Genomic DNA, 22,416 nt, shown 5'->3' with positions numbered 1-22,416 from the left:
CGCAGGAGCACACATGCCCCATCCCCATTAGCAGGGGCACACAGGCCCCATCCCCAGGGGAAAATAGCTGCTTAGCCAGCTTGTCAGTGTGCTGGGCACCGAGGCCCACCACATAATTTTTTTTGTCAGTCTGTGCGCCGGGTGGGTGCCGGTGCCCACGCAGCCCCCCGCTCCCCCAAGCAGCATTGGGGGCTGCCTTACACTAGCTACGCCACTGGTGGGGGCCCCTTATGTGTAAGGACCCCGAGACAGCCACATGCGCCAATCATATGAATTATTTTTTCTATCAAATTATTTTGATGCTGGATGCCCAGCCATCATTTGATGGTTGGCCTCGGATGTCCATCCCTACTATATAGTCAAAATCGTAATAGAAAAGTTTGCACAAATTGCACAGCGTCTATACAAGTTGCGATGCTGATGCACACTTTCGTGGGATCGGCATTACAAAAAACATAGACTGTGCTCGTGCTGGCAAGCCAATTTTGACTATATTGCGTGCAATGTAATGTTCTTCTAGTATAGTCAAAATCGTCTGAAGTCAAGTAAATATATTCAAAAGATGGCAGCAGGTAAAACTCATGGCTGCAATGAAAACAAAATATGGAACGCTTCACGAATTTGCGTGTCATCCTTGCGCAGGGGCCATGCTAATCTTCTCTGTATCGTTCCAATTTTAGTATATGTGCTGCCGAAGCGAGCACAAACTTCTAGCTGCCCTTGGCGGTATTTATACTGCCAAAATAATAATAATTTCAATTTATAGCGACTATATGCACGTATTATCGCTATAGACCATTCGCCACTTGCCCTGACATATGCCACATTTTATGTGCTACACGCAGATGTTTGGTAAGAACTTTACAATTTCTTTCGTAATCTGCTGTGAGCAAATGATCCCCCGCACGGGATGCCGGGAGCGAGGGGCGTATCGCATGCAAATCTCCACGAGGTCATCGAACAGCGACAATGCAGAGTCGCAAAATGAGCCTACCTGAGAGACACCGGCGGCAGTGAGGGGGATTCCTAGTGTGTATGTGATACATGCCCGGTGACCGCTGTCTCTGTCTTCCAGCTGCGCGGTCCTAGGGCTGTACTGGGGCGGCAGCCGCCATGGACGTTGCGTACATTTGTGAGTGGGACAGGAGACCCCGAACCAGCCACTGTCCCTCCATCCCCCTGGTGTGTGCCTGGTCCTGCCGCAACCTCATCGCCTTCACCACAGACCAGCGCAATGAGGAGGAGAAAGGTAACAACGCAACAGCAACACCCGCTGCCATACCGCCACCTATCCCAGCGTCTTCTTTTCACACAGATATTAATGAATCTTAAATTGCAGCACTGATGTCAAACAGGAATACACTGGGAGTCAGTGGCAGCATGACACAGGGCTCAGGGCGTGCTAGTATCCTAGCTTGTATCTTTAAAGGGCCAGATTCTCTAAGCTTCACAAGTGATAAAATGGAGAGTGATAAACAGCCAGCCAATCAGCTCCTACCTGCCATGTAACAGGCTGTGTTTGAAAAATGTCAGGCAGGAGCTGATTGGTTGGTTGTTTATCACTCTCCATTTTATCACTTTTGAATCTTGGAGAATCTGGCCCTAAGAAGGACCCCTGACTACAGATGGACATTGATTGCATTGCAATGTTGTACAACCACCGATGATTTATTTCTGATGGTAGTAGGAGGATCACCAGGGGCTATCCAATTAGCCCTGATAAGCTACTCGGTACTTGTTTTCTAGCACGGCGCCCATCGAATCGCATACCATAAGGCATACGATGTTATGCGATGGTAGCCGATGTTATACAATTTTAAATTGTATACCATCGCATTGTATGACATATACAATGGTATACGATTTAAAATTGTATAAGCACCCTAATGAGTGTTTTCAATGTTAAATGAATTATAAGATAATTAATTGTATAAGCACCGTAATGGGTGCTTACAATGTTAAAAGCACCTCTACGCCACCCCCACTATCAACACCAACCCGAAGCGTGGCGAGCGCAGCGAGCCCTGGAGGGGTGGCGGTACGCATCCTTCGACCTTTTCATACCCCCACTATCCACGTCGGTGTGGAGTTGAAGCGTGGCGAGCGCAGCGGAATATATGGGAAGTAATCCCACGCTGACGTGGATAGTGGTGGTATGAAAAGGTCGGAGCACGCGTACCGCCGCCCCTCGCGGGCTCGTTGCGCTCGCCACGCTTCGGGTTGGCGTTGATAGTGGGGGTGCATCTAACATTGTAAACACCCATTGGGGTGCTTATACAATTAAAAAGCGTATAGGGGCTTATACAATTTAAAATCGCATCGCATGCGGGCATATGGCATGCGATGTCATACAACTTAATATCGTGGGCGCCGTGCTAGGAAACAAGTACCAGCTGCTCATCAAGGATTTACTTCTGCTGGGTGTGGGTAAAAACCAGAACTGTACAGGATCCCGGACCTTATTGGGTAGACCAAAAATAAACATTGGAGAAACATTAGGAAAATAGCCAAAAACAGACTTTTTCCATTCCCGACGATGCCCTTTAGTCTTGAATTAATAGATGCCAGTGGGTTACAGGTGCTGTTGGGCAGTATGAACATTTTTAGTCTACAACCTATAACAGGTTAGGCTTTTTCTATCCTTCTCAATCATATAATTGTTACTACTCATAGAAATAGTAGCAATATTTTTGGAGTTTTTCATTCACCGGGGCATTGATGGACAGGCAGGGGTGATTGCTGGGGGTCTACCCAGCATTTTATGGCCATGTCCACAAAAATTGTGAGCACGCTCATGTAAACGCTGTGCGGACACCTGCGAACACAGTTGTGGACCGGCCTGTTTGGGGCAGGCAGATAGCGTCACATGATATCAGTACCCGCCCTCATTTCAGCCATTAACGTGCAGACTAAAAGTAAGTCCAGGCTTTCTTTTATATGCAAAGAGAGAGAAAAATCATTTAATGATGAGCGGCTATCGAATGATTTTCTCTCTGTGTGAATGCATGTGTAAGCTCGCATCGTGTCGCAGGGATTTGGTTAGCAGGGTGGCATTTACCTGCTCGCTAGGCAGCGATTATACGTAGTCTAGTGAGCAGGTCTGAATTACCACTTTTGTTTATATTTTGTCAGCTTTTATGCTTTACAGCCAAACATCAAGGTATCCTCAATCCCTGTAAGTCATCCCCTGCATGACTTCTTGATAACTTCTGCTTTCTTGGTTGGAATCTAATATTACACTTAATGTCAGTAAGACATCACATTTTTATTTTGGAATAAGATCATATGGACAACCTAAAGATGGTCGACATACTGCAAGGTTGACACGTGTTAAGGTCGACACAATGATTAGGATGACATGGTCTAGGTCGACAAACAAAATGTCGACATGGGGTTTCCCCTGGGTTTTTACCTGAATGTCGACACCGTCGACGTCAACGCCCCCTCGCATGGCTTGATGCACTCGCCATGGTTCGGGCACACTATTTTATTCTCACACCACGCCCTAGGGCAGGGCTGACCAATTGTGGCCCTCCAGATGTTGAGGAACTACACATCCCAGCATGCCTTGCATCAGTTTTAGCATGGCCACATAGCAAAACTAATGCAAAGCATCCTGGGATGTGTAGTTCCTCAAAATCTGGAGGGCCACATTTGCCCTGCCCTGCCCTAGTGGATGGTAGGGCATGAAATACTGCCTGTCGGCACATGTCTGCTCAAAAAACAGTGGAAAACCTCATGTCAACCTTTTGACTGTCGACCTAGACCATGTTGACCTAATAGTTGTGTCAACCTTAACACCTGTCGACCTTGTCCCATGCCGACCTAGACTCATGTTGATCTTGCAGTATGTCGACCTAGTGGTGTCCACCTAATGACTGTCTACCATCTTAAGGTCGACCGACCGTATCCCTTAATTTTTAACTAAATTAATTGCTGTTAATTTTTAATTCATTAAAAACCACAGTCTTTGCTGTACGCTCATTGTGGGGAATCTTGGCATATGGGTTGGGCCTCAGAGCAGATGTTTTGTGTTGTCATGATCTTAATTGTTCAACGTGCCATGTTTTTGATGTCTTTTAAGCGACTTTGAGTCCTATGGGAGAAAAGCGCTATATAAATAAAATTATTACTTAATTATTATAATGTTTATTATCGAAGAGAGCTTTAGCTCTCTGACTATACCAAATTACGCTTCACGATCGGAGGTTGTATGTAAACAAACTTCATTTGTTGCCAATATTGCTTCCGAAATGATTTTCACGATGTTGGGATGCAACTATATTGGAGGCTGCTGCGTTTAATTGCCAAAAAAACCCTGAGGATTTTATTCGCAATCATCATTGTTAATTATGGAATTGGGTTTTCATTTTATTGATGTGTATAACTTTTTGCATGCTCTTTTATACTGTTATTTATACTGTGTGTTTAAATAGATTTTTTTTTAAACAAACATTCTTAAAATCCTGGCTTTGTTAACCATAAAGTAGATGCATATAATATAACTAATTTCCCATCCCACAAACTGCACCCCTCCCAAGATATAAATTTCTCTTCTAGACCCTCCCTCCCTCATTATTTTCCAACCTCTCCTCCTTAAGGTGCATACACACGGGACAATATGGTCACTGGCAATATATTGCTCAGCAATCATATTGCTCAGTGTCCCGTTTTCCAGAGATGGTCGCAGATGTGAATTTCACACTGCCGGGAGAAGACGCAGGGAAGTCGCTGGTCGGAGGAGCACGTTCCTCTGACCAGCAACCAATCAGAGGCTGAAAACGGGAGCGCGCACCCGGCGATTTATCGCTGGTGCACACTCCAATCGCTGGCAATATGGTCGCTCAGTGACCATATTGCCAGCGATAAGTGTACCGTGTGTACGCACCTTTAGAGTACAGATTTGCAATTGGCCTTGGCATTTGTCACATGGACACTGAATCTTTAACAATGCCAGGGTTTAATGACTTTAAACTCCCTCAGTCCAGGCATTTACAGATTTTCCCTCTATTTTCGTAATGATGACCTTTGACAATTTTCAATAAGCTATTTGTGGATGTGCAACATGATAAAGCACCAGTATGGAAATGCAGTTAACTATCTACAATATGGGATCTCTCACGGACAAGTCTATTTTGAAAGCAATAGAAATATTAACCGTTTGTGGGGAAACTGCTGATAATTATGTGACTGGGTCTGTTTAAGTTCCATAAGCACTGCGCAATTTTGCCCAGCGTTTTTGCTCACCGATGATGGTGGAAATCGCTGGGCTGAAATGCTCAGTGCATTATTCAGTTGATGCCAGATCCATTCCAAAACTCTTTTACCAGAATGGATCCGGCATCCATTATTCAATGCAGCGGCCAAATCCGGATGTTGGTTTTGGCCGCTGATTGATGCTCACCTGGCTAGCGCTGGGACTGAGTAAGCGAGATAGCAGGAATCGGGATGGGGTCAGTTGAGCTGCTTTCACCCGGCGGTGGGTACGGGAGGCGGCGGGAGGGTGCGGGCTGCGGCGGACAGGAGGACGGCGCCGTGTAAGCTGCTGCTGCTCACCCGGTGCTGTCCTCCATGCCTCAATCCGACATCTTTTCATGTCTGATTGAGATTGCCGTAAACATGCCTTTCGATTTTGGCTGTGTTTCTGTCAAAAGTAGGTGGATTAGAAGCTATTCTGTCAATCCACCAGGCTTTCGACAGGTCTGAACATTTTTACCTGCTGAAAAAACCTTAGCTAGCTTTGAATAGATCGGAACCCCTTCCAATCTGTTCATGTCGAAAACTGCAGTCTTTTGGTAGGACTGCAGTTCAGACATCAATTGAAAATACTGCTAAGCGGTTTTTACCCGTTAAAGCGATTTATTTTTATTTATTTTTTTCCCTGGGTGGAGGGCTTTCCATAGCAGGATGTGATGATGTGGGAGCATGCATCACCACTCACTGCTGCCCATACACCCTGAGAGGCTTTCGATCTAAACAGCTCAGACAAGTAAACTGAGCAGCTTTCGGTTCAAAGTTGTCCAGTGTATGGGGCTTTAGGTCTATATAGGAAGAAGTGGATACATCTGTAATCCTAGTCTTTTGTGTTTTTAGATTTTTTTTTTTTTTTAGTTAAGAAAAAGCCTTGGACTTTTTTTTATAGTACAGTATTTGTTGGTAATCTGGAAATGTTTAAATCCATTTTGTTTTCATGGTCTAATGCTGGCCACACATCAGACCAACTTTCCTCCAACCATTCAACTAGTTGCTTGGATGGAATACAAATATGGTACTGGATGGGAGCAAAGGACAATCAGAAATGTGCTCTCAAACCCAGGAAAATGGACAAAAACATTCAGTCAAATTGTTTAAATCAAACAGGTTCCACTACAGTACCGTGTCTGAGCGACAGTTTTTGTCCTTTTCCAGATTTTGGGAGCAAATTTCTGAAGTCAATATTACATTTGCTCCCATCCAGTACCATATTTTTATTCCATCCACGCATCTAGTTGGATGGTTGGAGGAAAGTTGGTCTGATGTGTGGCCAGCATTAGACAGTGGTTCCCAACCCTGGTCCTCAAGTAACCCCAACAGTGCACGTTTTGCAGGTCTCCACACAGAATCAGTGAAATAATTAGCTCCACCTGTGGATCTTTTAAAATGTGCCTGAATAATTTGTGCACCTGCCGGGTGACCTGGAAAACGTGTACTGTTGGGGGTAGTTGAGGACCAGGGTTGGGAACCACTGGTCTACGTGAATCAAAGATAAAAATGTCAAAGGAGATTTCAATTTTATTGGTTTTGTAATACTGCATAATGGCTGATAGAGCAGCCCCTGTGCTCTGTCTAGGAGAATCACAAAGTTAGTAAAATTTATTTTCTAGCATGATAGTGCAGCTTTAAGCCAGCCCCTATACATTGTATGACATGAGCAAAAGACCAGAACTCTCATCACTTAAGGTGTCCACACTGGCCTTTAGTCAGATCTGATCGCAGTACAAATTTGTTTGGAAAATGGCAAAACCATGTGCACTGCAGGTGGGGCAGATGTAACATGTAGAGATAGAGTGAGTTATTTTGTTTTCTGTGCAGGGTAAATACTGGCTGCATTATTTTTACACTGCAATATAGATTTCAGTTTCAACACACCCCACCTAAATTTAACTCTCTCAGATCTGAATAAGGGCCACATTGGGATCTGTGCAGTGTGCGTTTTGTACTAGATCGTACTGCATCTACTGTAGTTCAAATCGCATGTGATATGCTAAAACAAAAAGTACGGGCTGCACATACTTTTTGTATGTGCAGGGAGCGCGCATCACAAGCCGTATAGAAACACTGTACGATTTGAACTACACGTGATACGTTTTGAACTAAAAATGTAAAAATGCTTGCAACCATCGCACCGTGTATGGGCACCATTACTTCGTCTGTATATGCTGATTTCCCAGTCACAACCAGAATGCTGGAATGCTAATTAAATTTGCAGCTGGCTTATTACCATGAAGTGATTTATACTGTCTGCTTTAAGTCATGCTGTTTTTTAGCTTTTAAGTGCATCTTAACCATATATATTTTGTAGTAAGCAGTCTGTAATTTTATGTTAATGTGCGCCGAGTGAACATTCCACAGTAATAATAGATCTACAATTTCCCATGTAAAATCAGCTATATTAGTTAAATGTCACAGCCCTCTTTGTAATGACAGCTTTGCTGAAATAACATTTCAGAAACTGAAATCATGTGTCCCATGTTCATTATCTTTTCTGTGAACAAAGCCTAATTTTTAGATCCAATGTATTACGTGCTATACAGTTTGTGTATCTAAGTTTAAATACATAAATCAGTGGTTCCCAAACTGTGTGCTGTGGCTCACAGGGGTGCCCTGGGTTGGTGGTCCAGGACCAATTAAAATTATTTATGGTTAATTATTTATGGGCAAAACCAGTGCTGGTGGCTGCCAATCCTAAAATGTGTAAAAACAGAAGCAAATCCTGCCCTTTCTCACATAACTGACCCTAAGAATCGCATTAAAAACCCAATCAACTTAGCGTTATATATATTCTGCCCTTTATTTTATTTTATTTTTTGGCCTAGCGGTGCCGTGAAAAAAATCTGATACTCTACGGTGCTGTGATTCAAAAATGATTGTAAACCCCTGCCATAAGTAACATTTCCACTATGTTTTATTTTTAAGATCTTACCCACCTGATCCACATCCTGGACACTGAACATCCTTGGGATGTCTATACCATCAATTCTGGCCACCAGGAAGTCATCACTAGCTTGGAATGGGACCAGTCTGGTAAGTAAAGCCAGTTGCGAATCCATGGGGTGGGGGGAGGAGACTATTTCTTGCCTGCCCACTACTGGGTGGTAAAGGACAGTAAAGTAATTGTTTTTTTTTTTTTTTATCTATGTCCTAGGCTCCCGTCTGCTGTCAGCTGATGCAGATGGCTGCATAAAGTGTTGGGGCATGACTGATCATCTAGCAAACAGCTGGCAAAGCCTAGTGGGCAGTGAAGTGGATGGTGATCCCATTGTGGCTCTCTCATGGCTTCACAATGGAGTGAAATTGGCACTTCACGTGGAGAAGGTGAGCAACATACATACTTCTTATGACTTTTTCTTTATGGGATTAAATTCTTTTTATTTCTCTAATTCTCAGTCCCTTTCTTGTCTGGTGAGTCTTATTCCAGTCACAGGCTGTCCAAGTAATAACACTTATGTTGTCTCTATTTTCCTGCAGTCTGGCGTTTCCAGTTTTGGGGAAAAGTTCTCTCGTGTAAAGTTCTCTCCTTCCCTTACTTTGTTTGGGGGAAAGCCCATGGAAGGTTGGATTGCTGTTACTGTCAGCGGACTGGTGACAGTGTCATTGTTGAAGCCCAATGGACAAGTGCTCACAGCTACGGAGAGTCTCTGTCGGCTGCGTTGCCGGGTGGCGCTGGCTGACATTGCTTTTACGGGAGGTGGGAACATTGTTGTGGCCACATGCGATGGTAGCAGCACCTCCCCAGTGCAGTTCTATAAAGTTTGTGTATCTGTTGTGAATGAAAAATGCAAAATTGACACGGAGATCTTACCTTCACTCTTCATGCGCTGCACCACAGACCCTGCCCGGAAGGATAAATTTCCTGCTGTGACGCACCTCAAATTCCTCGCCCGAGATATGTCTGAGCAGGTAACGGCAAAGGCTGGGTATATATGATATAGAAAGAGTGGAAGTTACAGAGTTATCGATTTAGCCTTAAGCAAAGGGAAAATGCTTACTTAATCCTTGAATGATTCCTCCGGAGATTGTTCCTAAATATGGAACCATCCAAGGATTAGCATTCTCTTTTCCTTGCAACATAATTAGGTCATGCATGTGGTGATGGTTGTTTGAAAAGGATTGGCAGCATTTCTAGTGGGTCACGATATAAGGAGGGATACATTTTTGACAACTTTATATTATTCCAAAATCTTCCTAGAATTTTTTGAGATTTTATCCCAGAATGCATCACTGCTAAGTAATGAAATAAGAAATCGCACCAATTGTTTCTGCATGCTGGCTATGGTTTTTGTTGCCCTACATCAATTAAGGTCAATAGATTAATGTTTTCTCATCCACAAACCTAGACAAACTGTGCCTTTTTTAAAACATTACATTTTGAGTTTGTGTTTTCTGATCACTATTTCTTTCTCTTCTATAGAGTAGTTGATTTTTATCTTTAATGTTGGGTACACATTAGGCCAGGGATAGGGAACCTTTGGCCCTCCAGCTGTTGTTCAACTACACATCTTAGCATGCTCTGCTACAGTTTTGCTGTTTGGCCATGCTGAAACTGTTGCAAAGCATTCTGGAATGCGTAGTTCAACAACAGCTGGAGGGCGAAGGTTCCCCATCCCTGCATAAGACATGTGGAGACAGCACCGTGCTCATCCTGATTTTCCCTTCATCCTCCGATAAAACAATATAGTGCATAAGCACTGTGCAGTCAGTCCTTCAAACGATTGAACAATATATGTTGTATTGTTTGATCACAATATAACCAGTATATATGTCAGGTAGGGCATATACGCTAGGTGGTGAGGATGATATGTCAATCCAGTTTAAAACTACAAATCGTGCAGTGGTTCGCGACTATTTCCTCAGGACCCTCACAGTGCATGTTTTCCAGATCACTTGGCAGAAGCACTGTGCATCACAAACTGTTACATTTTAAAAATCCACAGGTGACCTGGACAACATGAGATGTGGGGGGTCCTGGGGACTGAGTTTGAGAACCTGTATGTACCAAACTTAAGAAGCTGTGTATTCCTAACTTAAATCTGGGGAGAACTGAAATGCAGAGAGGGGAGAGAGGGCCAGTACTGTCCCAGCAATACACCACAAAGGCAGCCATTTTGTGAATTATTTATAGGAATAAAATACATCATTTGTGCCCAAATGATGAATTTAAGATGTACCCGCGAAATGGATCTCCGTTACATGCTTCAGACAACTGCCATTTAATAAATAGAAAATCTAGAATTCAAGAATGTGTCTTGTGAGTCTTTTTTTTTTTTTTTTTTTTAATAAACTTTTATATTCTCAAAATGTTGTTTTTGGTGACATTTGCAGTTAATTTATCAGAACAATGATTAAAATGTTCTGCTTTGGTTAGGTTCTCCTTTGCGCCTCTAATCAGTGTTCAAGTGTGGCAGAATGTTGGTCCCTACGAAAGGAGGGGCTTCCCCTTAACAACATCTTCCAACAGCTGTCCCCAGGAGGTAAGTACTTGGTCCATTTACCTTTATCTGGTCTTTGCACACAATGCATGATTTGTATTCTTCTTTCATGCCTTTACTCCTCATTTGTTGTGTTCTGTCACTGATTACCCCCCCCCCACACTCCCATCTCTATTACAGTAAGTGATAAGCAGCCAATGATACTGAAGTGGCGTATTTTGTCAGCTACCAATGAATTGGAGAGGGTGTCTGCCGTGGCGCTGCCCAAACTGCCAATTTCCCTCACCAACACTGACATCAAAGTTGCAAATGATACAAAGTTCTGTCCTGGTCTAGGTATGTTATTTCTTCATCATTTTCAGCATGCCTCAAGTGGTTTAGATAGCTAGTATAAAAATAGTTTTATAGAGACATGAAGAAATATATAGTGTAGTAAATGCTAAACAAGTCTTTACACCCTATTGACTTTAATAGATGTGACTTGTTCCTCACTCCTCTGTCTGAAAGGGACTATTCTGATCCAAATTGCCAGATGCTGGAACCTGGTCCCTACCAGGGTTATTCTTAAGACTCACTCAGGTAGACTGCGATGTGAATAGTGTGTCTTGAGTTACTTTTCAAAGCTGCTGATTGGCTGTGTATGTGGAAACCAACCTCAAGACAGTGTACAGTGCCATGCAGTGAAGACATTGGTCCAGTGTTAAGAGGTCACCCAGGGATTAACCTGGGACCAAGGTGCCGTATGAAATGAGTATAAAAATTAAGACTGGAGTCTAACCCATATCCAGTAACCCTGGAAAAAGCAGGGTCGACGGCATCTGCTTGTTCTGAAAGCTGTATTACTTTAAAATCAGTAGAGCAGGTCATGGGTCTGTAGTCCGTAATCGTTATTAACATACTCCCATGTATGCCAGCATGAAAATAGTACAATATTGGTTTACAGTAGATCATAATATATTTTTTTTTATTATTGTATTTTCAAACCCATACAAAACAGGAAGACCCCTACCAATGTGTGGACAGAGAAAGTTACATAGAAGATAGCTGATATAATAATTACAGAAATGAGAAATACAAAGGTGGTACACATTGTATTAAATCAGAGAGGTCTACAGAGCACAACCTTAACCTGTATAAACATTATAGCCATGAACATGTAACATGAAACAAAAGTGATCACAGCTGGCATTTTTAGTGGATATTTTGCATATTTTTCACAGATGTTGGCAATCAAAGGGTTAATATATCTATCGAGTTAATCGCTACCAACACCTGTACCATATACGCTCGTACGTAGATTCAACTTTGCGGGTACCATAAAGATCACAATCCGTTTCACTGAATGCACTTACATAAAATACTGGGGGGAAAGTACAATAATAAAATGTGCCATTAAGCTCTCTCATATATGTATTGATACCAACAATAGGCGTGGAAACACCTGACTGCCATTGTCTGGCTATTGCTACTGATTTTTTTTCTGGACTGCAAAGGGGGACATTGGTGTGGGTTCCCTATAACAATATTGAACACCAACACTAAAGGCCCCCGTAGGACAAGTCGGACCCAATTCTCCTGTGAGCCGCCCGGCAGCTCCTTAGGAGGCTCACATACAATTTGGCACTTGATCTGCCATTTTTTACATGTGATAAATCGCTTGCAATTTATCACATGTAATGGGGAGCTGCAGGGGGCAGGTGGGCGGTCATCATCATCATCGGCTAGTCATTTGATAGGTTATTATAAAAGTCTAATGCCCGCCACTGCACTACCTGTCCCGCTGATATCTGCATTCACGGCCAGGTCAGGACTCGCTGCCCGCTGCATGCCCCGGCGTCCTGCAGATGATGATGACTGCCCACCCGCCCCACTGCTCCCCCGGTCAGGCATATATACAGGGAGGTCGGACGTGATCGTACATGCTGACTGTCCGACCTCCCTGATCCGGTCCGTTGCGCATGGGACAGCGCATCGGATCAGATCAGATGTCGCACACCTGCGATTTTGGGCCGATTTCACCCGGTTATCGTCCCAAAGTGCCGAAATCGGCCCAAAATCGCATAGTGTATGGGGGCCTTAACTCCTTATTTAGAATTTACTACACTATACTGCAGAGTTTCCAAAACTCCACCCGTACAGTCCAGGAATTAAGGATATTCTTGCTTGAGTCCAGATTGTTACATCAAATTGACTGAGGTACTTGCAAAGTCACCAGTGCTTAAGCATGTATATGCTTAAAACCTGGGTTGTAATGGCAGTTTTGGAAGCTGCCATACAGAATATTTATTGTATGTGGTTTTTTTTTTTAGCTTCCACAAAATAGTTGGAAATAGTTTGACACAATGCTGAATGGTATTAAATGAAATATTCTGCATAATTCAAAGAGTGTGTTTAAAGTATGACAAGTGATTGTTCTCTAGCTGCATCGTGCTGCACTGAATTGTTACATATATTATAAAACGTATTTGGTATACAGGTTGAGTATCCCGTATCCAAAATGCTTGGGACCAGGAGAATTTTGGATAACGGATTATTCCGTATTTCGGAATATTTTAATATTTCAATGATGTATTTTGAAGTATCTTGCATTTATGCTGTATAAACACATAATATACACACAAATATATTTTATTACCACATAAAATACACACAAACATATTTTAATTGTTCAAAAAACAAGGTTTCAAAACGTGAAACAAAATGTGTGTACTATCTCAGCACTGAATTTGAATGCCAAGCAATCATTGTCTTGCACATATATAGTGCCAGTTACATATCATGTCCCCAGTGATGCTGTTACATATGTCCCCAGTGAGTTTTTAGCAAAAAAAAAATTTTATTTCACTTTCTGGAATGTCCGTATTTCGGAATAATTCGGATAACGGATATTCGGATACGGGATACTCGACCTGTAGTATTAAGGTAAGCATGATTGTATTGTCCAAAGTAGTAGTATTCAGAAGTGTTTTCTGTAATCAGCTGACCTTGCTCACATTTTCTAGGTCTTGCTCTGGCATTCCATGATGGTAATGTGCACATTGTACATAGATTATCTCTGCAGACAATGGCGGTCTTGTTTGGCTCCTCCATGCGGTCCAATGAAGAGCCCAGTTTGAAACGTCAACGGTCACCTACTCCATGCGTTCACTTTAAGGCTTTGCAGATGTCCTGGACTTCATTGGCGTTAGTTGGATTAGATACTCAGGGCAAGGTCAGTGGAGGTCATAAGGAAGACATTCTAATTGTAACAATATGTGTCCCTGGTACCTGTACATCAGTATCCCCTGTTGTGCTTCTTTATGTCCTGCTATGCACAACACATTACTATATATCACAGACTGCTCACCGCACACTACAATGCATACACAGCACACTTCTATACAAAATGTATTGTTATTCACAACACTTCTATATGCACATTGTGCCATACATAAAACTCTACGGTTTTATACTATAAACATACTGCTGTAATTTGCATATTGCTATATGTAGAACACTAGCACTGATGCAGAATGCTACTGGACACAACGGCACACTACTCAATGAAGAACATGGTAGTTCTTTGTGAAAAAGATGGATTCATGACTTCAATCTCTGCTTGACAGCTCAGCATGCTTCGAGTCTCCCCATCAATGGGACATGCACTTGATATGACCACTTCATTACGTCACCTTCTATTCTTGCTGGAGTACTGCATGGTGACAGGGTATGATTGGTGGGACATCCTGCTTCATGTACAACCAAACATGGTACACAATTTAGTAGAGAAGCTGCACGAGGAGTACACAAAACAGAATGCAGCACTACAGCAGGTGAGGCATAGTAACCGTTTTGTTGCATACCAAGTAGCATATGAGGAACTTATGCTTAAGCAAGTACAGATAAGGAAACTAAACTAGGTCATTACTATTCTTTCCAGGTCCTTTCCACACGAATTCTAGCCATGAAGGCATCACTTTGTAAACTGTCCCCTAGCACCGTTACTCGGGTCTGTGACTACCATGCCAAACTCTTCCTTATCTCTATTAGTTGCACCCTGAAGTCCCTGCTTCGCCCCCACGTTCTTAACACCCCTGACAAAAGTCCAGGAGACAGACTTACTGAGATCTGCAATAAGTTCCCTGATGTTGGTAAGGGGCTCTCAGAGAATCGAAGGTTTAAGTGTTTGTGTATTCTGTGTGTTTGTAGGTTGGCTGTAAACTTGTCTCTGTCTCTGTTTAGATATCGACAAAGTTATGATTAACTTGAAGACAGAGGAGTTTGTTCTAGACATGCCAACCCTTCAGTCATTGCAGCAGCTCATTCAGTGGATTGGTGACTTCGTACTGTATCTGCTGGCAAGTCTTCCCAATCAGGTAACATACGATCATCAAGAAAGCCTTTGCACAGTCTGCTTTTATTGGGTTTGTACACTAGAGCCCATCTTGTTTGAATGTCCTGGGTAACAAATTTACACAGTTCCTCACTATCTTTTCAACAGGGCTCTTCGTTTCGACCAGGGCACAGTTTTTTACGTGATGGAGCCTCACTGGGTACTCTGCGTGAAATGATGGTCATGATCCGGATTTGGGGTCTTTTAAAGCCCAGCTGCCTTCCAGTGTACACAGCCACATCAGATACACAGGACAGCATGTCCCTGCTCTTCCGTCTACTTACTCGCCTTTGGATGTGCTGTAAGCATAATTTGTTTTGTGAGGCGAACGTAGCCCACATTTCTACACTGACTTTTATTTGATCTTTGCAGATAGTTAATCTTGCAGTTTACTGTTCTAGCTAATGCAGGAGTAAAAAGGGTATCTAGGGAATCTTACCTGTGTCTTTGGGTGGTATTCAATGCGGCCGGCGAGGGGGGTTTGTACGGCGAGGATGGCTTTTCCTCACTGAAAACTAAACATCCTCGCTGTCAAACTCCCTCGCCGTATTCAATGTAAGGCCCAAATCTGAGTGTGCTGCATTTTGTGGTGAGCCCCGCCATTTTAATGGCCACACCCGCCGTTTCCACCTAGCCTCAGGGAATAGGCAAGGTGGAAACAGCGAGTGAAGGGAGGGAGTTGAATACTGACATCGAGATATCGACACTTCTCGCCGTCGATGGCTCAACATCAGGGGTATTGACTACCCCTCCCTGAGTGTTTCTTAATATTTCCTAGAGCAGCTTGTCTAGTACCTGACTAAGTGGCTCCCTAACTGGTTACCGCTACACTTGCAGGGGTGCTGCAGGTTGGTGATCCAGGACCAAATCAAGTTATCTATTGTCGGTCTGATGGGCAAAATCAGTGACGGTGGCTGCCAAGCATTAAATATGTGGACAGAAGTGTAACCCTGAGCACACCACATAACTGAATGTATAGGGGCACCGTGGATGAATGCTGATACTCTAAGGCACCATAATTATAGAAAGTACTACTGTATGTATTGCTTGCAATAGAAGGACTCTACAGGATTTTACAGTAGGAACACTGTACAGCATTTTACTTTTTCATGGAATGATTTTAAGCACTTTTACCCTTTCTATGTAATGTACTTTCTGTACAGGCCGTGATGAAAATCATCCCTGTGATCCAGATGAGACATTAATAGACGAGTGCTGCCTGCTTCCAAGTCAGCTTCTCATCCCTAGCATGGACTGGCTGCCACTTGGCAACGGACTTATTAGTCGTCTGCAGAGCAAGTTGCCTCTGCGTCTACAGTTCAACAGACCCCCTGGTGCGCCCAGCCATGCTTCTGTGCAATATGAGGCTTATACAAGGTAATTTCAGACTTTGTTCCCCAAATATTAAATAACTGTGTGAACGATACCAAGATGCACATGAACATGCTTTCATGTCTGACAGTACCCGTCTCATCCCATCCAGATCACCTACCCAGCCAAAGATTGATCATCTTAGAAGACTCCATTTGGGCACTTTTCCCACTGAGGCCTGCAAGTCCTGCACACGGTGAGCAGCAGTGATCCATGGTGATATAGTGTAGTATTTTGGACACTTTACATTTGTAGATCAGACTTTTTTGTTTTTTTGTTCAGCATGGTTCACTAATTAGAGAATTCACAATCCAGACAATTTCTGGAATTGTGCGTACGCGTATTGTGAATAAATTGCTGTATGCATAGCAGTTGCATTTAAGTCACAGTTTGACATCCAGCTTATAGGGACAGAAACATGTTTTCTGTTTGTGTTTTTGAAAAAGCAGGCATGCCCAAGTGTATTTTGGGGTGGGTTTCTGACATCGGCGATGGCCACTACCAGCCTGGTTCTGTAGCAGATTAGTGGAAGCCCTAGACTGGTGCAGATGGAAAAGACTCATCAATGTTTCAGTTTTTGCAAATGGATCTGCAAATGCATCGCATCAAGGGGCATTAATTCTTTCTGGGTGGTCACCTTTTGATTGCATCGTTTCATACTGAATTAGGCCTCTTGTCCAGTTTTTATATTCTTGATAGCAATAAGATTTATATGAGCCTTAAACATTACAAAAGTAATCCAACAGGAAAAATCAAGAAGCCTATATTCATTGTAGATACTGTAGGAGTCAGGTCGTGGGCTGCTATTCAGTTATATACTAATTCTATGTAGAGGTGATTAGTGTTCACTCTAGAAATTTTTTAGGGCAGGGTGCTGACCACAGGGAGGGCACATTTTTCAATCGTGAGGGCACATTTTTTTATCCAGGAAGGCACATTTTAATTTAAAAGGGCCAAATTATGTACATGATATTCCTGCATGTCAGGAAGGTTGACATGCGTTTTTCACTGTTTTTTTTGAGCCGACATGTGCTGACTGTCAGCAACAGTGAAAAACCCATGTCAACCTTCCTGCATGTCAACCTTCCTGCAATGTGGGAAGGTTGACATGCAGGAAGGTTGACATGGGTTTTTTCACTGTTTTTTGTGCTGACTGTCAGCACGTGTCAGCTCAAAAAACAGTGAAAACCCATGTCAACCTTCCTGCATGTCAACCTTCCTGCATGTCAACCTTCCTGACATGCATTTACGCAGAGGGGGGACTTATGCAGATTTATAGTGTTTGACACGTGTTGCACGTGTCTCATGTGTCTCAGGTGTCTGGGCAGGTCAAGGAGGCGGAGTGGTCATGCATAAGTTGACAGAGCTGACACGTGTCAGCTAGGCAGGGGGAGGAGGCATGCTGATTGAAATAATGCTGACAGCAGCTCACATAACGTTGTGAGCGGCGTGGCAGCTAGGCAGGGGGGAGGAGGCATGCTGCATGTAATAGCTGACTGCCGCGAGGTGAGCGGCATGTCAGCACTACAGGGGGAGGGGGCATGCTGGCCAGAAGAGCTTGAAACAAGCGCTGAGCTGAAGCTTCAGCGCATATTATTATGCAGGGTGCAGGGCGACCAGAGTGAAGTGTCACGGCCGGGGAGAGACAGCAAGCCGCACTTCATGTATCATTATGCCGGGCGCGGGGGGGGGGGGGGGGGGGGGTGAGCGGAGTGAGACAAGCTGCAGCCTGTATCACTATGCCGTGCGCAGGGCGGCCCGAGCTGCCGGGGAGAAACAGTAAGCACGCGGCCTATTACTATGCAGGGCGGGACTAAAAGGGCAGGGCGGAATTGAGCAGTTTTTAAAGGGGCAGGGCACAGCGCCCTGTGAAAGAAGCTTAGCGTGAACACTAGGTGATGACTGGCTCAGAAAGCTCCGGGTCAACAATGAGATATATCGCTCATTCTATAAACCTTATTCAAATGGTCACAAAGTTTCTGACCTCTCTTGGGCAATCATGAGGAAATCTTCCATTCCCATGGTGCACTAGTATTTGCCATAGATCGCAATCTATCAGATTTTAGTGCCTAGTAAAGCTTGAACGGGCTACTATTTACTATAATATAGTAAGGGTTACCTAGTGTGTGGCATTAAAACTAATCTGTCTCTAGATTGGAGCCCCCAGATAGTGCTGCAGTATAGGTGTGTCAGGGCTGAAGCCTTGACTAGGATCACATGCAATATATCGCATGCAATCCTGCCCTCTGGGAAGTTTCAAGGGGATTGTCTGCGACTTCTTCCCATGGAGATTAGTGTATTGGAAGCCTTTAATCAGACTATTGACACCCTGACTGACTGCTTGTGCTATGAATAGACAGGGCAGGGTATGAAAGGAGCAGTGCGCTGTACTGGTGGTTGATATCTGCAAGGAGTATAGTGCAGCCATTGACTAGATGCCGTCACCAAGGCTATATTGTGCAGGGAAAGCCCAGGATCTGTGTAAAATCCATCCAAACCTATGTAAGTAAAAGCATAAGCAAGATGCTGTCAAACTTTTAATACCTGAAGCTACAAAAAATTAAAAGTCAAGGATGAGCCATGTATAAAAAAGAAAACACATCTATATGCAGTGTTTACCTTTTGAATTTGGTGCTGGATTCTTGCTTTACAGTTACTTTTATTCATGTAATTGGACACTTTACTATTTGAAACCAATCTCTTGTCCCCAGGTGTGGCTGTGTAACCATGTTGAAGTCCCCTAATAAGGCAACTGCTGTGAAACAGTGGGAGCAGAGGTGGATCAAAACCTGTCTGTGTGGCGGACTGTGGAGAAAGATGCCCCACACCTACTCCTGATCATCCTCCCGTTGTTTCTTCATAGGAGAATAGCCGTGACTGGCCAGAAGACCATGGCGTGTGAGCCTGTGGCAGCTCCCATCCTTTCTACTGTCCATGACCCTAACAACGTTACCATAACTTTGAATAACTGGTCAGTCAAAACTGCATCTCTGGACATTTTTTCTCACTGTGCACCCAGAGATGATGGATGCAGGGTGTGCAACACCAGCTGTAAATATGTCCTTATTAATAAAATTGTACTCTTCTAAATTGTGTGCAGCTATTGGAAGGAAAGGACCATGCTGGAATAGAGGAACATAGAAGTTGAATAACCTATTAGGACATATACTGAAAATAAGCAGGAAAGGGTGGATTAAGAAACCACTGTAGAAAACTGTTTGAGATATGTTGAAAATGTTCTGATGCCTCATCACTGCTTCTTGCACAGGAAACACTTAATGAATCCCCTAGGTCCAATATACCTAGATATGACTGATATTATTATGCTATATTATATTTTTTTATGGCACCACCCGGGGTTCTTCCAGTGCAGAACATAGATATGGTACATAAACATTGCTTCAGTCCTAATATCCTAACCAGCAGCAGGGTGGCAGGATAGGAGATAAGTGAGTCAATGATGGAAGAGGTTGTGTCCCAGTTGAAGTAATCTATTACTGCTTTCAGACCGCAAATGCAGGGTCGCACCAGGACTTTTAAACGGTTCAGTCCCAGTGTGACCCTGCATGTGCGATCTGTTCAGACTGCAGCAGCAAACCAGCAATATTGCCGGTACACTGACATCATGAGGGGGAGCGCCAGTGCATTGTGGGGTGGGCAGTTCTTAGAGCTGGCAAAACTCCAATCACTTCCTCCTCCATAGTGTAAATGGGACTCGTTTCACCCGTTCACACTGCATGGCAAAGAACTTTGCTTTTTACGCGGTTCGGATTGCCGTTTTGCTACCAGCTAGCTGTAACCGGTAACCCCTTTCACATCGCACTACTTACCAGGTCAAACCGGCAAGAAACCGACTTGTACCCAGTAATTAGCTTCGATGTGAAAGGGGTATATGTTATAGTAGGAAACTAGGATTCCTATATTTCACAAAACCAGGTTTGTTATTACTTACTATCTAATATTTTGTTTAATAGAACTCCTGGTGCTGTCCACTATTTTCACTGTCATGAAATAATATTCTACATCCAGAGCTTACTCATGTTTATTGTTTTACTAAATAGGCCTGACCTACAGCTCCATTTATTTACCAGAGCAGAGGTGCAGTATTATTTAAGGAGAAAAGTGTTTGTGGTGGTTCGTGAAAACATGGTGTTTTTACAGTTTCACTTGAATCCTCAATAAGAGGTGTTTTTATGTTTGTATTTATAGGGTCATAACCTCTAAAATTGTGAGTCCAGTATGTCCCTAAATACACCAATAAAAGGCTCCTACTAATTATTATCTTTACAGGGAAATTGTGTTTTAGGTGTTACTTCTGCCATATTTGTGCCTTGTTTTTCCCACACACTTGTTCTAGTCACATTTAATTAAGCATTTGGATATTGCCTTCCAAATGTCTATTGGAATTGTTCACTCTGCACATTTTTTTTTTCTGTGCTGGTTGAGTTGCGACATCTAAGCACGTTATATCTCACAGAAGTGTGTAGATGTGCCTTTGCTGATCAGCAAAGCTTTACTTACAACTCTAAATGAGGTTTGTAGTCCGTAACTAAAGTTTTTGTGTAAGTATTATGCTGTTCGAGACTATGGGCTCAATGTACTAATGCTCCTCTTACCTGTGGAGAAAAAGCTGCTCCTGCTTCAGCTGCTATTGGAGCAAAGCATGAGGTGGCTACTGCGATTTTAACTAAAATTAGACCCACAGAGTAGAGTGGATGTACCCCTTTTTAGTGGTGAAAGAGACCTATATTTATAATCTTTACACTCTGGACTCTCCCCTAATTGTTGCCTCTGTTCTTCTGCTCCGTTCCATGCATCTTCAGTTCAGCAGTGAGATTCTTTTTCCAAACTTTATTAACATGCAGACAAAGGTGACAGCTAACTTCCTGTTTCTCAATGGGTTTTTTGGTGATCAGTGACATAAAATGGCAGCTGGTGGTAAGGAAGCCGGTTCTGGAGAGTATCGCTGACAGTAAGTTCGTTCTCTCTCTCTCTCTCTCTCTCTCTCTCTCTCTCTCTCTCTCTCTCTCTCTCTCTCTCTCTCTCTCTCTCTCTCTCTCTCTCTCTCTCTCTCTCTCTCTCTCTCTCTCTCTCTCTCTCTCTCTCTCTCTCTCTCTCTCTCTCTCTCTCTCTCTTCAGAGTAATGTGGTTGTAGGCAGTCGTTGTGGTATACGCATACCTGGCATGACACTGCTGAAGCTGCTGAATGTACTGAGTCCTGGCGATTGAAGAGAACTGGTCCGGAATATAGTGCAGTCTGGTATTGTGCTAAGGTGCAAGTTGGGGTGTGGTGGAGAAAGTGCTCAACGCGTTTCAACGTGATCCCACATCTTCATCAGGAGCTGGAGCTATATTTGTTAAATTAATAAATGTCAGAATTTATCAATGGTAGTGTACATCTTTCGGTTTAACCCAAGCGCTGTATATGTATATTTCTTATTTCTTGGGCACTGCCTGGTCTTTTGCCTCTGAGACTATTGCTCCGTGGCAATGTGACTGATTTAAAATACCAATAGTGAGACGGGAAATTAATGGGAACACTATTAAAAGAAAGAATAATGGAATATCTTAAATTAACCCCTTCATGACAGAGCCAGTTTGTGCCTTCATGACAGAGCCCTTTTTTTCAAATCTGACATGTCTCACTTAAGTGGGGATAACTTTTTTTTCCTTTTACTTATCCCAGTGATTTTGAGATTGTTTTTTCGTGACACATTGTACTTCAAGTTAGTGGTAAATTTGGGTCGATACAGTCTGTGTTTTTTTGTGAAAAATACCAAAATATCGTGAAAAAATGGAAAATTTAGCAATATGCAAAATGTCACATTTTCTGCTTGTGAGACAAATAATCATACCACTCAAAATAGTTAATAACTAACAAAGACCATATGTCTACTTTATGTAGCAATCATTATTTCAACTTCCTTTTCATTTTTTTGGACACTAGGAGCCTTCAAATATGACTAGCAAATTCTCAAATTTTCA

The 22,416-nt window shown here is 43.1% G+C and overlaps 1 protein-coding gene and 1 non-coding gene across 2 annotated transcripts; one reads left to right on the top strand and one right to left on the bottom strand.

The window, feature by feature from the left end:
* Window positions 1–597: 597 nt before the first annotated feature.
* On the bottom strand, window positions 598–704 carry LOC146045489 (U6 spliceosomal RNA). Its single transcript, XR_014465450.1, has one exon. It is a non-coding gene; the product is annotated as a U6 spliceosomal RNA (small nuclear RNA).
* Window positions 705–943: 239 nt separating this feature from the next.
* Window positions 944–19,521, top strand: MED16 (mediator complex subunit 16). Its single transcript, XM_083182150.1, has 14 exons — window positions 944–1,249; window positions 8,176–8,283; window positions 8,405–8,574; window positions 8,728–9,159; window positions 10,625–10,730; window positions 10,869–11,024; window positions 13,691–13,899; window positions 14,294–14,500; window positions 14,608–14,818; window positions 14,910–15,043; window positions 15,169–15,361; window positions 16,224–16,437; window positions 16,544–16,627; window positions 19,143–19,521. Exons 1-14 carry the CDS (start codon window positions 1,114–1,116, stop codon window positions 19,267–19,269), a joined length of 2,487 nt encoding a protein of 828 aa, XP_083038276.1. The 5' UTR covers window positions 944–1,113; the 3' UTR covers window positions 19,270–19,521.
* The last annotated feature ends 2,895 nt before the right edge of the window (window positions 19,522–22,416 follow it).

The sequence above is a fragment of the Crinia signifera genome, chromosome 1 (assembly GCF_055691185.1).
Source record: "Crinia signifera chromosome 1, ASM5569118v1, whole genome shotgun sequence".
NCBI classification, from domain to species: domain Eukaryota; kingdom Metazoa; phylum Chordata; class Amphibia; order Anura; family Myobatrachidae; genus Crinia; species Crinia signifera.
Note: the sequence above shows the minus strand (reverse complement) of the source record. Positions and strands in the feature narration are given on the sequence as shown.

Bases quoted from the DNA above. Each gene is read 5' to 3' on its own strand.
- MED16 (XM_083182150.1), top strand. From the start codon at position 1,114: ATGGACGTTGCGTACATTTGTGAGTGGGACAGGAGACCCCGAACCAGC. The intron at 8,284-8,404 runs GTAAGTAAAGCC...TCTATGTCCTAG, and splicing joins CTTGGAATGGGACCAGTCTG to GCTCCCGTCTGCTGTCAGCT. The intron at 14,819-14,909 runs GTAAGGGGCTCT...GTCTCTGTTTAG, and splicing joins CAATAAGTTCCCTGATGTTG to ATATCGACAAAGTTATGATT.